Source organism: Mus pahari, chromosome 10 (assembly GCF_900095145.1).
Source record: "Mus pahari chromosome 10, PAHARI_EIJ_v1.1, whole genome shotgun sequence".
Lineage (NCBI taxonomy): Eukaryota > Metazoa > Chordata > Mammalia > Rodentia > Muridae > Mus > Mus pahari.
In genome coordinates, this window is record NC_034599.1 from 92,882,747 (window position 1) to 92,896,802 (window position 14,056).

Consider the following 14,056-nt stretch of genomic DNA (forward strand, 5'->3'; position numbering starts at 1 on the left):
CCGCCTGCCTCTGCCTCCCAAGTGCTGAGATTAAAGGCCTGCGCCACCAGGCCCGGCGACAGGTGGATTTCTGAGTTCGAGGCCAGCCTGGTCTACAGAGTGAGCTCCAGGACAGCCAGGGCTATACAAAGAAACCCTGTCTCAAAAAACCAAAACAATAAAAATTCTTGTATATTTTTATATTTGCCAGTTTTTATTCTAATCACACAGAGTTCTTTACTTCAAAAATAAAACTATTTTCTAAAATAAGAGCACCTCTATAAATGCAAAACTAACTCATAATTACCAATGAAATATTGTTAAAGTACCTGATAGGAACTCTCTGATGCTGAACACGAGAGGTATGTGTTTCTACACAGCATTGTTCTAAAGGTGGGGAGGGGCACCTCGGACACTTAAAAGGATGGCCAGAGAGACTTAGTTTTACAAATGTGTGAAAAACCCTTTTTGTACAGATTTAAAGCAAATGTCTTGGGAATAGGAGGGATGGAGTAGGGGGAAATGGAAGGAGAGAGTACTGGGAGAGCCGACTAGGACCAGAGGTGAAGGAGCATCTCTGGGAGGAGCTAGAAACCAAGGACAGTGGAAACTCTCAGTAATCTATGAGAGTGACTCTAGCTAAGACTCCCAGCAATGGGGGATATGGAGCCTGAACCTGCTATCTCCTACAACTAGGCAACATTTCCAGTGGAGGGGTTGGATTGAGAAACCAACCCAGCTGCAAAACCATCCATCTACAATTTGTCCTGCCTACAAGATGTGCCAGGATAAAGATGGAGCAGAAAGTGAGGGAGTTGCCAACCAGTGACTGGCCCAGCTTGAGACCCATGCCACGAGAGGCATCCACTCCTGCTATTGCTAATAATATTCTGCTATACCTGCAGACAAGAGCCTACTATAACCATCAACTGTAGTGGGTTGACCTAATGCTTGGGTCCCCCCAAAACTGTTTGCCCCAAAGACAAGAGAGATAGTCCACATGTAAGACACATAACATGTAAGACACTGAGGGACCCTGCCCCCAGTTATTTCTGTTGGTAAATAAAGATGCCAGCAGCCAATAGCTGGGGAGAAGAGACATAGTGGAGTTTAGGTTTCCTGGGCTTGAGATCACAAGGGGGAGAGAAGCAGAAAGTAGCCAAAGAGGAAGAACATGCAGGAAGGAGAAAGAGAGTGGCAATGGGATAGCTGGGCCATAAAAACACGGCCATGTGTGCTGGCCAATTGGAGTTAAGAACAGCCCAGATGAACAGGGAATTAGTAAGTAGTTAACTCGGAGTTATTGGTAGGAAAGGGGATTCTAACAGCCTGGAGGGCAGGCAGTTGCCCAGCTCCTGTACTGCCTAAGGCATATTAAAATACAAAGGCTGTGTGTATTTTTTCATCTGGGGTCATAAATGGTCAAAGGCAGGAAGAAACCCTGCATCAAGATTTTTTTTTTTTTTAGATTTATTTATTTACTTTATGTATAAGTACACTGTCACTCTCTTCAGCCATATCAGATCAACATCAGATGCCATTACAATTGGTTGTGAGCCACCAGGTGGTTGCTGGGAATTGAACTCAGGTTCTCTGGAAGAGCAGTCAATGCTCTTAACCCCCTGAGCCAGCTCTCCGGCTCTCCACTCAATGTAATATAATTATTTACTACAGTCATCAGAGAGGCTTCACCCAGAAATGATAGAAACAGATGCAGAGACCCACTGCCAAACATTAGGTGGAGCTTGGGGAATCCTGATGAAGAGGGAGAAAACGGATTGAAGAAGCCAGAGACCAAGGGCACCACAACAAAACCTACAGAATCAACTAACCTGGGCCCATAGGGGCTCACAGAGACCGAACCTCCAACCAGGGAGCCTGCAGGGGTCTGACCTAGGCCCTCTGCATATATATAACCGTTGTGTAGGTGGGTCTTCATGCGGGACTCCTCATAACAGGAACAGGAACCATCTCCGATTCTGTTCCTGCCTTTGAGATCCTTTCCTCTTACTAGGCTACCTTGCCTAGCCTCGACAGGAAGAAGGTGTGTAGGGTCTTACTGCAACCTGATATGCCAAGGCTGATAGAGATCCATGAGTGACCTCCCTTTTCTGAAGAGAAAGTGAGGAGTGGATGAGGGAGAGGAGGGGCTTGGAGGAAGGGAAGGAATAGGAGAGGAGGGAGCGGAAAGTGTGGTAGAGATGTAAAGTAAGTAAGTAACAAATAAAAAGAAAATAGCACTTTTTCTTGTAGCATATATGTCACATAAATAAAGTTTTTGCTTTAATCAAAAGATAAGCATTTGAAAAATCAGAACTAGTTCAGCAGCATTCACTGTGTCTGGGTCATCAACAGCATACAGCTGCCTCAGAACACCCTGGCAGTTCTCACAATCAACTACCTCAGAAGGCCTCTACTCTAGTTAGACCTAAGCATTACGTATAAGAACACTATACATCATCTTTTTTTTGTTTGTTTGTTTTGTTTTTTGTTTTTCGAGACAGGGTTTCTCTGTACTATACATCATCTTATCTCTATAAGCAGGGAAGACATTACTTGCTTCTGGGGATTAAGTGTATTAAGTAGGTTGTTACTATGAGTTTAAAACATTGCAGGATAGTAGAACAGTGTTACCGAAAGATAAGGGGAAATTGGATAGAAGTTGTTACCACCACTGTTAGGTGGCACTCAGGTTTTCAGCTCACCCATCCCTTTTGTATCCCGAAATAAGCTCCCCAAAACACTGGTACACTGACAAGACTCAAGTCAAGAGGGGCAGCTAAGTGGATGACACCAGTCATCATCGTGGTACTGTGATCAGATGAAGTGATTGTGTCTGTAATTACCTGACTCCATTAGGCCTCTACACAGAAGCACAGTGCTTGGCACTTGGCAGGTACTCAAACTCTTTTATAAAGTTTGGGGCCAGCCAATAAAGCATAGGAAGACTAAGGAAGAAATCACTCAGCAAAACAAAGATCTACTCTGACTTCAGACATATTAAATTAAAGCTGAAATAACAACATCTATGTATGGGGAGAGGAGCATCATCAAGATATGTCTTTATATGCATAAAATTGCCAAAAAGTAAATATTAAAAACACATCAGAAACAGAAGAACACTCAGGTAGAAAGGCTTAAAACATGTTGTAGAGATCTCCCTTTGGGGAGATGGGAGGAGCTGGCATTAAACACTACAAATGCACCTCAGTGCACTTGCCAGGTAGTGAATGAAGGTAGAGTCACAATTGTGCACACCAATAAATGGATTTGGGAGACACACAGTTTTACATGGAGATTAAATACTTTACTTCCGTTTACTTGGCTCTGAAAAATAGTTGAGACAAAGGACTCAAATACTAAATGCAATGTAGAGTGCCTACCACACACACATAAACTTCAGAGCATAGAGAGAAAGCAAACAGTACAGTTGGTGTTAAAATAGTGACAAGAAAAAAGTTGGAAATCTAGAGCTGTTGAAGAAACAAAATTTCAATCAAGGATAAGCCTACATTTATTCCTAAATAGTCAAAGAATAATGGGCTTAAAACTTATTAAAATTAAATACCATTAATGCTGGCTTTCCAAACTAAAGTTCAGCTACACCAGTTCATTCTGAACCAGTGTTAATCCTCAATTACCTGAGGCAGCTCTCATTTAGAAGGAAATACTATTTTATAGTCATTTTTGTTCTAAATGATAAGAAATAGCTGAATAATATGTAGGTAGTAAAAACTATCATCTGAGTGAAGGGCTTGGCCCACTTACAAACTTTCACTAGCAAAGACAATACGCTGTAAACTAAGGAGGAAAAACAACCCCATATGTTTGTGAGTTAGCTAACAATAAAGCAACATTTTAAAAAAAGAATGCAATATAATATCTTATTAAATCATCCAAATATGATGAGCTTTCTATTTCTAAACACAGTTAGAGAATGAGGTACATTTATTCACATCCCCATTAAACAATACTTATATTTCAAATTAACAATTAATCATCTGTAAGCTGCTATATTAACTAGAATTCAGGGGCTAGAGAGAGAGCACTTAACCAGAATCAGTCTTCAGCACCATAAATGAAAATTTTTAAAAGATGTATTTATTTATTTTATGTATGAGTGCTCTATTTGCATGTACACCTGCGTGCCACAAGAGGGCATCAGATCTCATTACAGATGGTTGTGAGCCACCATTTGGACTTGTAGAAGAGCAGCTAGTTCTCTTAGCTGCTCAGCTATCTCTCCTGCCCCCCCACCATAAAAGAAATTTAAAAATGATTTCAATGATGATGTATCATTCATAATCTTGAATTAGGAATCATTTGTCCCCAAGTTCTGGGATCAAACCCAGGCCTATCTATGCTAAGCAAGTCCCGCCTAGTACCAGCTGCATCCTTGGGCTAAAGAAACAAACTATATAGCAAACTTGGCTCAAGTCAACTTAAAACACTTACTGTATTCCTACCATATCTGCAAACAGAACAGGCTTGAGAAATGGCGGTAAATTAACTCACTCTTATCACTCTGTGATATAGATGCTTAAAATGTAATTTCAGATACTTATATAAAATTAAAATATTTTACAGTAAATATTTCATTTTTCTATAACATCTTATGGTTCCTTAATAACAAATGAGTATTATCTTTAGAATATCTTTTATTTACTGATAATTTCATATATGTATACAATATATCTTGATTATATCTACCCCTAATGAATGGACAATTTTGCAAATTAAATACTGTCTCAGAAATTAGACTATTTGCTGGATTTAACTCTGTTCTTTTAACATGACTGCAAATCACCTTATTTTCTCCAATAAATAAATAAATAAATAAATAAAGTGTGCAACTTAATAAATTATGTAACAAATTTAAAACATTTTGAAGCATGTTGATATTTTAAACCTAATCATTCCAAAGAATATTAGAGTGTGTTAGAACATTACAGAATAATGTAGCAGCAAATAGGTACATATGAAAAGATGTTTTACATATAAGGAAATACATAGCTGACCTTCAAAGACAGCATCTCACATATACACAGAAAGAAAGGTGTTTCTATAGCAGTAACGACTATGCCAGGTTGAGCTAATAACTACAGCCATCTGCCATTCTTGGCCATAACTCCCAGGCTATGTCCCATTGAAGGGCACTACTTTTAAAACTCAGGATTACTCTATTACACTGCTGCTCTAAAATACTGTTGTTTTATACATATTTACTGACAAATATATTAAATTAATTTAAAATCACTTTAGATAGATTTAAAATTTCCAAAAAGTTAACCTTGTAACTTAAAACTTCTCAAGAAATAAATATTTCATTTTTATATGAACTACTACTAATTCTGGTTTGTTTAAAAAGAAAAGGAAAAGCAAAGAAAAGGAAGAACTTGTCTATATTTTCTGGAACCAGACAACAATAATCATAACCAAAACAATCTCATCTCATTAGTACAATAAAATCCTTTGGAAGCACTTGATTCCTCTCACAATTTACACTACTGTGGGACTGACAACTGCCTGTGAATTACTGGAGGAATCTAAGCTAGCTCTTATTATACTCAACTTTGAAACGGTAGAGTCAGCCATGTCTGTTCAGGTCACCTTTTCCTTTCAACACAAGGATATAAATGCATGGTTACAAGGAAGTATCAACTGATCTTCTTTTGAAGAATCACTAAAATAAAAACCAGACCAGAAGCCTTGTTTAGATGTTTTTGAACACATGGCACATGTGTATGTGGGTGTGAGGGGTTAAGTAGATTTGATTCATGATCTGCAAAATCTTTGAACACTTCAACTATCCAACTTAAGATAGTTGAGTCAATACCACACTAACCTTGCTTAAAAAAAAAAAAGTACTGTAATTGTCCTTTGTTATTTTCTGCAGTTGTTTTGAGGCAGGGTATCATATAACCCAGGTTGGCCTTGAACTTGCTATGTAGCCAAAGCTAACCTCCAACTCAAGTTCCTCCTGCCCCTGCCGCCTCCTGTGTGCTAGAATTAGGGCTACTACCGTGTTCCATTTCTACAACTGTTATTTAAAGTCACGAAAAGTCTCCATACGAGAGAAGGCTGAGACCTGGCAACAAGTCTATCTAGACTGTTATGGCTACTCCCTTTTGTAACACAAACTCTACTACAGTTCATGACCTACATGAGTGCCACTCCTACCTGGACATATCTCATGCCACACCTCTCTTCTATTCAGTCATGTATATGAACTTTTTTTAGAAACCCTTTTAGAAAAAGATAAATTGAATTTTGTATTTTGATATAGTGGGACTATCCAAGCTCATGCTGAATGTTACACTACCAACAAAGTTACATTAGAAGACTGCTCGTCCTCTAACAACTGCCACATAGTTCAGCTTTCACAAAGCAGCTTTCTATAGTTAGTTATGTCACTAGTATAGGCTACAATGAAAACTCATTGCTTACTTTTAATTTCTTAAATTTTGTTTTTCCTGATATTTTACCATGTTCATAATCTTTTATGAGAAAAATAAATTTTAATGCAAAAACATAAAACTCTGGTTGGCTTGTAGACTAAGCTATAGTTCTTATCAAGTCTTTTCTATTCCTCCATTTGCACATTTTAGATTTGCAATTTCAGTTTGTCTAGTCCTCCTCTAAAACAAGCAGGCTACCTTTGTTTGGCTCTAGTCTACATATTTTTCTCTAGATATCTACTGCATCCAATATAGCTTCCATGTGATTTTATGAAAATGTGTATAAAAAAAAGAATTGGGGCTGGAGAGATGGCTTAGCAGTTAAGCGCTCTGACTGCTCTTCCAGAGGTCCTGAGTTCAATTCCCAGCAAACACATGGTAGCTCACAACCATCTATAATGGGATCTGATGCCCAATTCTAGTGTCTGATGTCAGCTACAGTGTACTCATATACATAATATAAATAAATACATATTTTTAAAAAAGAATTAGGTACACCTTTTCCTAAGTATCACTGTGGTTCCCTTTCTGCTCTATCAATATTGTATTGAAGAACCTCCACAAAGCAGAGGGACTAGAGAAGTCAACGCCTTTCCATATCCTTTTAAAGTTATTTAAAACTGGGCCAATAACAACTGGCCACTACGTAAGTGGTGGTACCCATAACAGGCACTGAACTTTATCATTCTTACAACAATCTGGCATGATAGGTGGTTATTTTCTCTTTAAGATGATGAAATAAAGGTTCAAGGAAATGGAGTAATTGGCCCAAACACACGGCTAGAAAGTACCCCACCAGGAAATGTCACAACCAGGGATTTAACATACTGTTGGCCAAATCCAACACCCATGCTCAATCCAGGCCCATCCTGACAGCTAATCATGTCTGAGACCTGACCGTTTTTCCGGAAGCACTAAGGCTATCACTAACGCATCACACCTAAGCTGCTGTGTTACACTTCAGTGTCCCCTCCTGTTCTTCCATCTCCTACTCTGGAACTCTCTTACTTATCAGCTTTTAGAAAGCTATAGCGATCTCTAGAAAATTAAGATGTTCCTGAAAGTGACAAGTAGCATCAGCATTAGTTACTCTATCAGACATAACCCAAGGAGCCAGGTTAAGACATCTGACTAGTAAATCCTACCACACAGTAATGATAAAGGAAGTATCATCTTCTAAAATACACTGTAGAATCCTAGTAATACTCAGTATTGTCTATCTAGAGAGCTGCCAAGGCTGGGGAGGGAGTGCTGCTGCCTACAGAGCAATGTCATGTAAACCTACCCTCTCCACTAATTGGGTAGTCATAACCAAAACTAATTTACTCAGTGGAGGCTTTCAACCACTTTTTCTGATAACATTCAAACTAGTCTTTAAAAGACCTGATTAAATCATCACAAATTCTCTCAGTTAAGAGGACAAAAAGCAAAGTTATCATGAGGAGAAGGCATCACCTCTTTTTGTTCCTCTAAAACAAAGGGAAAAATAGTGTCAAATATTGTAAGTGAGTCCCAGCCAGCTTTCCTGACTCTGAAGCCAGGGCCTGGAGTGCTGGTGTAGCAGTTAAAAGCACTTGCTGCTCTCGAAAGGCCTGGGGCTCTGTTCCCAGTACCCTCACTGGGTAGCTCACAACTTCCTGTAACTCTGATTTTGGGGAATCCAACATTCTCTTCTGGTGTCTGCAGACACTTGCATACAGATTGTGCACAGATATATACTTGAGTGCACACACACACACACACACACACACGTAGTTTTTATTTGGTTTTGGTTTTTTTCCTCCCCTAAGCCCCAAGACAAGATTTCTCTGGGTAGCCCTGGCTGTTCTAGAACTCCCTTTGTAGAGGAGGTTGGCCTCAAACTCATGGAAATTCACCTGCCTGTACCTCTTGAGTATTGGAATTAAAGGTGTGTGCCACCATGCCTAACCACTTGTAATTATTTTTTGAAAAGAATTATAGTCAAAAGAAAGGTCATAAACGGACTGGTGAGATGGCTCAGTGGGTAAGAGCACCCGACTGCTCTTCCGAAGGTCCAGAGTTCAAATCCCAGCAACCACATGGTGGCTCACAACAATCTGTAACAAGATCTGATGCCCTCTTCTGGAGTGTCTGAAGACAGCTACAGTGTACTTACATATAATAAATAAATAAATCTTAAAAAAAAAAAAAAAAAAAAAAGGTCATAAACAAAGCATCTAGCTTACCGTGGCTGAGCAAGAAAGTTTAAAGTACGATTTGACTGGAAACATTAGCAAGGGAAGAGGAAAAGGAAGAGACCCATCCTTGTGGCCTGATGGCTATCCCAAACACATTTCATCTTCACCCTCCTTTGAAACTTGCTTCTTGCACAAAACTGAGGCCTATAGGCCCCGTGCTTCCAAGTTCCACAAGCAACCTTCAGTGTCTTCCTCCTCAGAACTAACATGTTAAAGGAAGGGAAATGTGCCTGCAGTCCCTTGAGATCCTACCCCACTTGTCCAACTTCAATTTCACAATCACCTACAATTGATTAAAATGTTTTCCCTCATTAAAGACCAAGGAACTTTGGGAAAAGAAGGATATACATGTTCTCTGTTATCAATAACTTAAATTTTAAATGACTGCTTTCTAAATATTGATATTTCAGGTTTCAGCACTTGGAAATTTTGATGACAGCTGATGAGTTAGTCAAAAAAAAAAGCAAAACAACAACAAAACCCTGTTTTTAATTTTATTTTTATAGATATTAAAAGCAAAAGCATTCTCCAAAGGAAACATCTTAAAATAGAAAACGAGGGTTCTATAAAACATGAGCCAATTGTTGTTAGTTAAAAACTATCAATGAACCTTTATAACAAAATATTAAGTCATGAATGCAAAGAAATCATCTCATAAATGAAGTCAAATGTAAGGAAAGAAGTTATACCTACATTTTCATAGTTATAATATTTGGCAGATTAAAACATGAAGACAAACAAGACTTTTTGATAGAGTCTTAATTAAATGCATACTACTTACATGACACCTTGGAGAACTTTCTGGGGATCAGGGTCAAATAGCCTGTCAACATAGTGGCGACTGCTAGCTGTTACCTCCTAGAAAGTAGGGGAAAAATGATGACATCTGAAGCCATGCAAATCACAGACTCATAGAATCACCCACAATACCAAACCACTAAGCAGTTGACCTGAAGGGAGAGACGGCCTCCTTCCAGGTCATGCTTTAGTCGCTTCCTTACTGACATGCCAATGTAAGTAGGGACTTTCTCTCTGTTATCAAAAGAACTAGAAACTACAGTGTTCAACTCAAGATGTCAATGAGCAATTTAAAAACGGAAAAAAAAAAAAAAAAAAAAAGAGCACCCAATTTAAAAAAAGGTCATTTTGGGAAATCAACAAGACACATAACTTGGTTCATTATAAAAGCCAGAACTAAAGGAGATACTACCTTTTGCTAGTCTTTTAAATAGCTCTGAGGAAAATGCAAGATAAACAATAGGTTCCAGAGAAAGAGGGTACCCAGCTCTCATTAGAAACATAATCAGCACTGAGCCCTTTATACTGAGTCCCACAAGCTCTGTCAGCAGGAGAGGTGGGCACACATGCTCTCCACTGGCAGTCAGATGCTGTGTGCGTGCGCACGTGTAACACCCAGGGCCTAAGCTGCCTAGTACACACTACAGGACAGAACAGCTCCTGGACAGAGAAAGGGCAGTACAAGGAAGTCCCTCAAACGCAGGGAGTGTCACAGTTAACAAGTTGACAAAGATAAAAGTGTAAATGGTTGGGTAATAGCATTCCTCAGACCAAAAAAAAAAAGCAGTTCAAAGTCACAGTAACTACTAACCACACTAGAGCTGAATGGCTCTTGGAACACACAGAAAACGGGGAGCCAGGCAGCATGCACCTATAAACCCAGCTAGCTGTAAAGATGTCAAAGCAGAAGAGGCCAACCTGGGCTACACAGTAAGCCCCTTTCTCAAAAAAGAGTAAAGAGACACTTACCTCTTATTTGTATTGTGGGATATGCTCTTTATTATGCAATTTCTTGTAATATTTATTTTGTTGGGTGCTCTTTTCTATTTAATTTTCAGTATGTAAGGTTATTTGAAACAACATATTAAAAACTAGGAAAAAGTCCTTTTGTCCCCTGCTTGTTTCCTCTTGTCTGCTGGAATGTGCTTGCGTACTGCCATCCATTAGCAATAAATAAAGTGTTACTGGGACAAAGAAATCTTTCCAGTTTCCTCAAAATCCCGAATTAGTGGGAAGGTTAACTGCCACAACACAGGTCCAGCTTACACTTTTACAGCACCTGTTAGTTCTGGAGAAGTACACAGACTCTTAACCTTGCAGATAAAGTAATCAAAATCAATGTGCATTTTTGTACTCCATTTATAAAAGACCAAACAGCAGAAATGAAATTATGCCCTCCACGAGCATTAGAGCACCTGCTAGAGTCTATTTTCCTCAAAATAACAAGAGCAGGCAGGGGTTGGGATTCTAAAGACACCTGCCCCCACTCCCTGGCTCGCCAAGTTTCTGTAAGGTCAGCAACGAGATGTCAGATCATGAAATATTAGACAAGCAAGGCCACAGGCGAACACAAGAATAAATCATGAAATACTACATTAGGAGCAAAAGCTAGATAAACACAGGGCTAGAAAGATGGTTCAGTGGTTAGAAGCACTCAAAACTCTTGCTGGAGTTCAGTAACCAGAACCCACATGGTGGCTCATAGCCAGTTGTAACTCCAGTTCCAAGATATCTGACACTATTTTGGACCTTTGTGGGTACCAGGCATGTACATGGTGCATGCAAACACATGCAGACAAAACACCCATATATGTAAAACATAAATAAATAAATAAAAGTTAAAAAATTCTAAGCCGGGGTAAACTGAGTAAATCTGTAAACAAGCAGAAAAATTATGCCACAGCACTTAAGTTAGATAAGAGTCTCTAACTGAAGTCGGGACACCAACTTAACAAGACTTAACACTCAAGGGATCTTCCAGACTCCAGGTCCCCAGTGCTAAAATTACAGTGTATGTCACCATGCCCAACTTTCTACTTGAAAGGGACCTAAACTCATCCTTGAAGTGAATACTTTACCAACTGAGTCACCTCCCATTCCCTACCCGTTCCCTGGCTTTCTAACAGTGAGCTCTTCTGGACTTCTCAAACTCTGAGTGTCTCTTCTAACTCGGGGCTGACATGGTTTTACAGATCACCCCTCCTTTCTCCCCAACTGTGTGTCTTCTGTTGCCTTTCAATGTTTTAAACAGACAGAAAAAAGAGGGCTGTGAATTCACTCACTTTTTTTTTAAAATGTGAATGTCTGGTTGTCTAAGTACCATTTGTGGAAAGGGACTCCAATGAGTGTCTTGGTGCCCTTATCAAAAAACCCAATTTACAGGGGCCGAGGGAAGCCCACAGTTGATTTCTTTCTATTCTTTGTTATCACTAACATACATAGTCTTAGACCCAGTAACAATGTTGACTACCATAGCTTTCTAGTATGTTTTTAAGAGATAAAGTTATGAGTGTGCCCCTTTCCCCCACCAACTTTTTTCAAGATTGTTGGGCTATTCAAAATGTCCTCCTCAATTAGCAATAGCCTTCCAATCTGTAATAAGTCATCCACTGTGACAGAAGGAGGTGCAGAGGACACAAGCCTTCTCCTAACATCACCATGCCTGTGTCTGCATGGAGCAATGCTCGGATTTCACTCCTTTTCTCTGTAACTAGGTCTCCTCTCCCCCACAGTTCTTGTTTCTTTAAGGAGCAGTTTGGTAATGAAAAGCTAAGGAAAAGCTAGTCCAGGTACTAAGTAAGGATAAGAAGGTGATATTTGAGCAAAGGCCTAAAGAAGGAAAGGTCTTCAAGAGAGCAACAAACACAAGGCTCTGAAATACAATGTGTCTGTCACAACACAAGAACAGGCCATTACTGTTGGAGCACAATGAGCAAAGGAGAAAGGAGTGGAAGAAGAGACCCACCACAGGGATGTTGGGAGTTGCTCTGTTGGCATGGTGGTCACTAGCCTCACATGGCTCTCTTTTACTATTTGAAATATAAATAAAAATTGAATTTAGTCCACGTTTCAAACTAATTAAAAGTTTAAAAGTCAACAGTGCATCCAATTATTAAGAAACTTTCAAAAACATTTGGAGTTCCCAGTGGATATGTGAGTCTACCTTTTCAGCTGCAAATTTTGTGAAGCTGAGATAAAAACCAAGATTTCTAATATTTTTTTCTGAACTATATGAAGTGCATACTACTTCTAAGACTTAATATCATAAAAGTAAATAATCTCTTAACTACTTACACAGGTGAGCTGAAATAATATTTTGATATTTGAGTCTTAACATTTAAATTATATTTACTATTTACATGTAATAATGTGGCTGCTAGAAAACATTTAGTTACAGAATTCATTATTGTTCTATACACAGCACTGGTAGAGTGTTGTTAGTTACTGTTAGGGTTTTAATATTTATGGTATGAGTTGGGAAATCATAAAACAGATACCTGATTGACATGTTTTTAAAGTTTTGTTCTGCTGTAAATTTTACAAATGAATAGAGAAAAGGGAAGGACTACAAGACAGATAAAGGGAGGTCAGATAGAAGGCTATCTCAATCACCAGGAATTCAGTTACTTCATGACAGTAGCCAGGACCAGAGTGTACACTGTGGAGGTAGTAGTCACCCAGACTCCTGATAAATGGAGAAACATGAAATGCTATCAAACAGGATGTAGGATGTGGGAGAAAAGAAAAGCCGAAGGTAACACTGAAAGTTTTTCCTAACCACCTAGAAGACTGACTTGCCTGTTAGTAAGATGAATTAGATTTAAGAAGTACAGATTTAGGTATGCTAGGACTGAGACTCCCTACTGAACAGCCCAAGTGAGGATGTATATGTTTAGTTTAGCATTTAGAGGAAAGTTGTGAACTATAAACACAAACCAGAAAAACTATCATCTTATTCACTAAGGCAGTGATCAAGGATAGATCAAGGCCAGAAATCTGTGCTCCACAGTCAGTTGTATGGACAGAGGAAACTAACTCACAGAATGTTTCAAGGAGGGAGCAGTCAAGCATGACAAATCCTATCGATGTGTCTCGTAAGATAATGACTGACACCTGACTGCTGGATTCAGGAACATGGACATCATCAGTGAGAATTTTACCAGGAAAACATAGTGAAGCTCCAAGAGGGGTTCTCTTGAATTGAGGGTGTAACTATAATGATGATGGATTAGTGGGAATGATTTGAGAGACGACAGCGTCAGGATACCTGAAATAAAGATACTTACTGAAAGGATTTTAGTGATGGGGAAATTAAGGTCTGGGAAACAATCAGGGAAGCAGGAACTAAAGATAGGACAACATGATTATCAGGCATGGCTATAAATTTTAAATAGCCTTTAAAGAGAAAACTAAAATTCCGCCAGGTGTAGTGGTGCACACTAGCACTCAGAAGGCAGTGGCAAGAGGAACTCTGTGCATCCAAGGCCAGCCTGGTCTACTACATAGAGAGTTCCAGGACAGCCAGGGCTACATAAAGACATAAAGAGACCCGAGAGAGAGAGAGAGAGAGAGAGAGAGAGAGAGAGAGAGAGAGAGAGAGAG

At 39.2% G+C, this 14,056-nt stretch overlaps 1 protein-coding gene across 3 annotated transcripts in view; it reads right to left on the minus strand.

The window, feature by feature from the left end:
* The window catches only part of Armc8 (armadillo repeat containing 8), a 92,297-nt gene that overhangs the window by 63,601 nt on the left and 14,640 nt on the right, over window positions 1-14,056 (minus strand). For all 3 annotated transcript variants that reach the window (XM_021206609.1, XM_021206610.2, XM_029543001.1), the window contains exon 2: window positions 9,438-9,514. In XM_021206609.1, coding sequence (XP_021062268.1) covers window positions 9,438-9,514 — 77 coding nt within the window. The remainder of the gene's footprint in view (window positions 1-9,437; window positions 9,515-14,056) is intronic.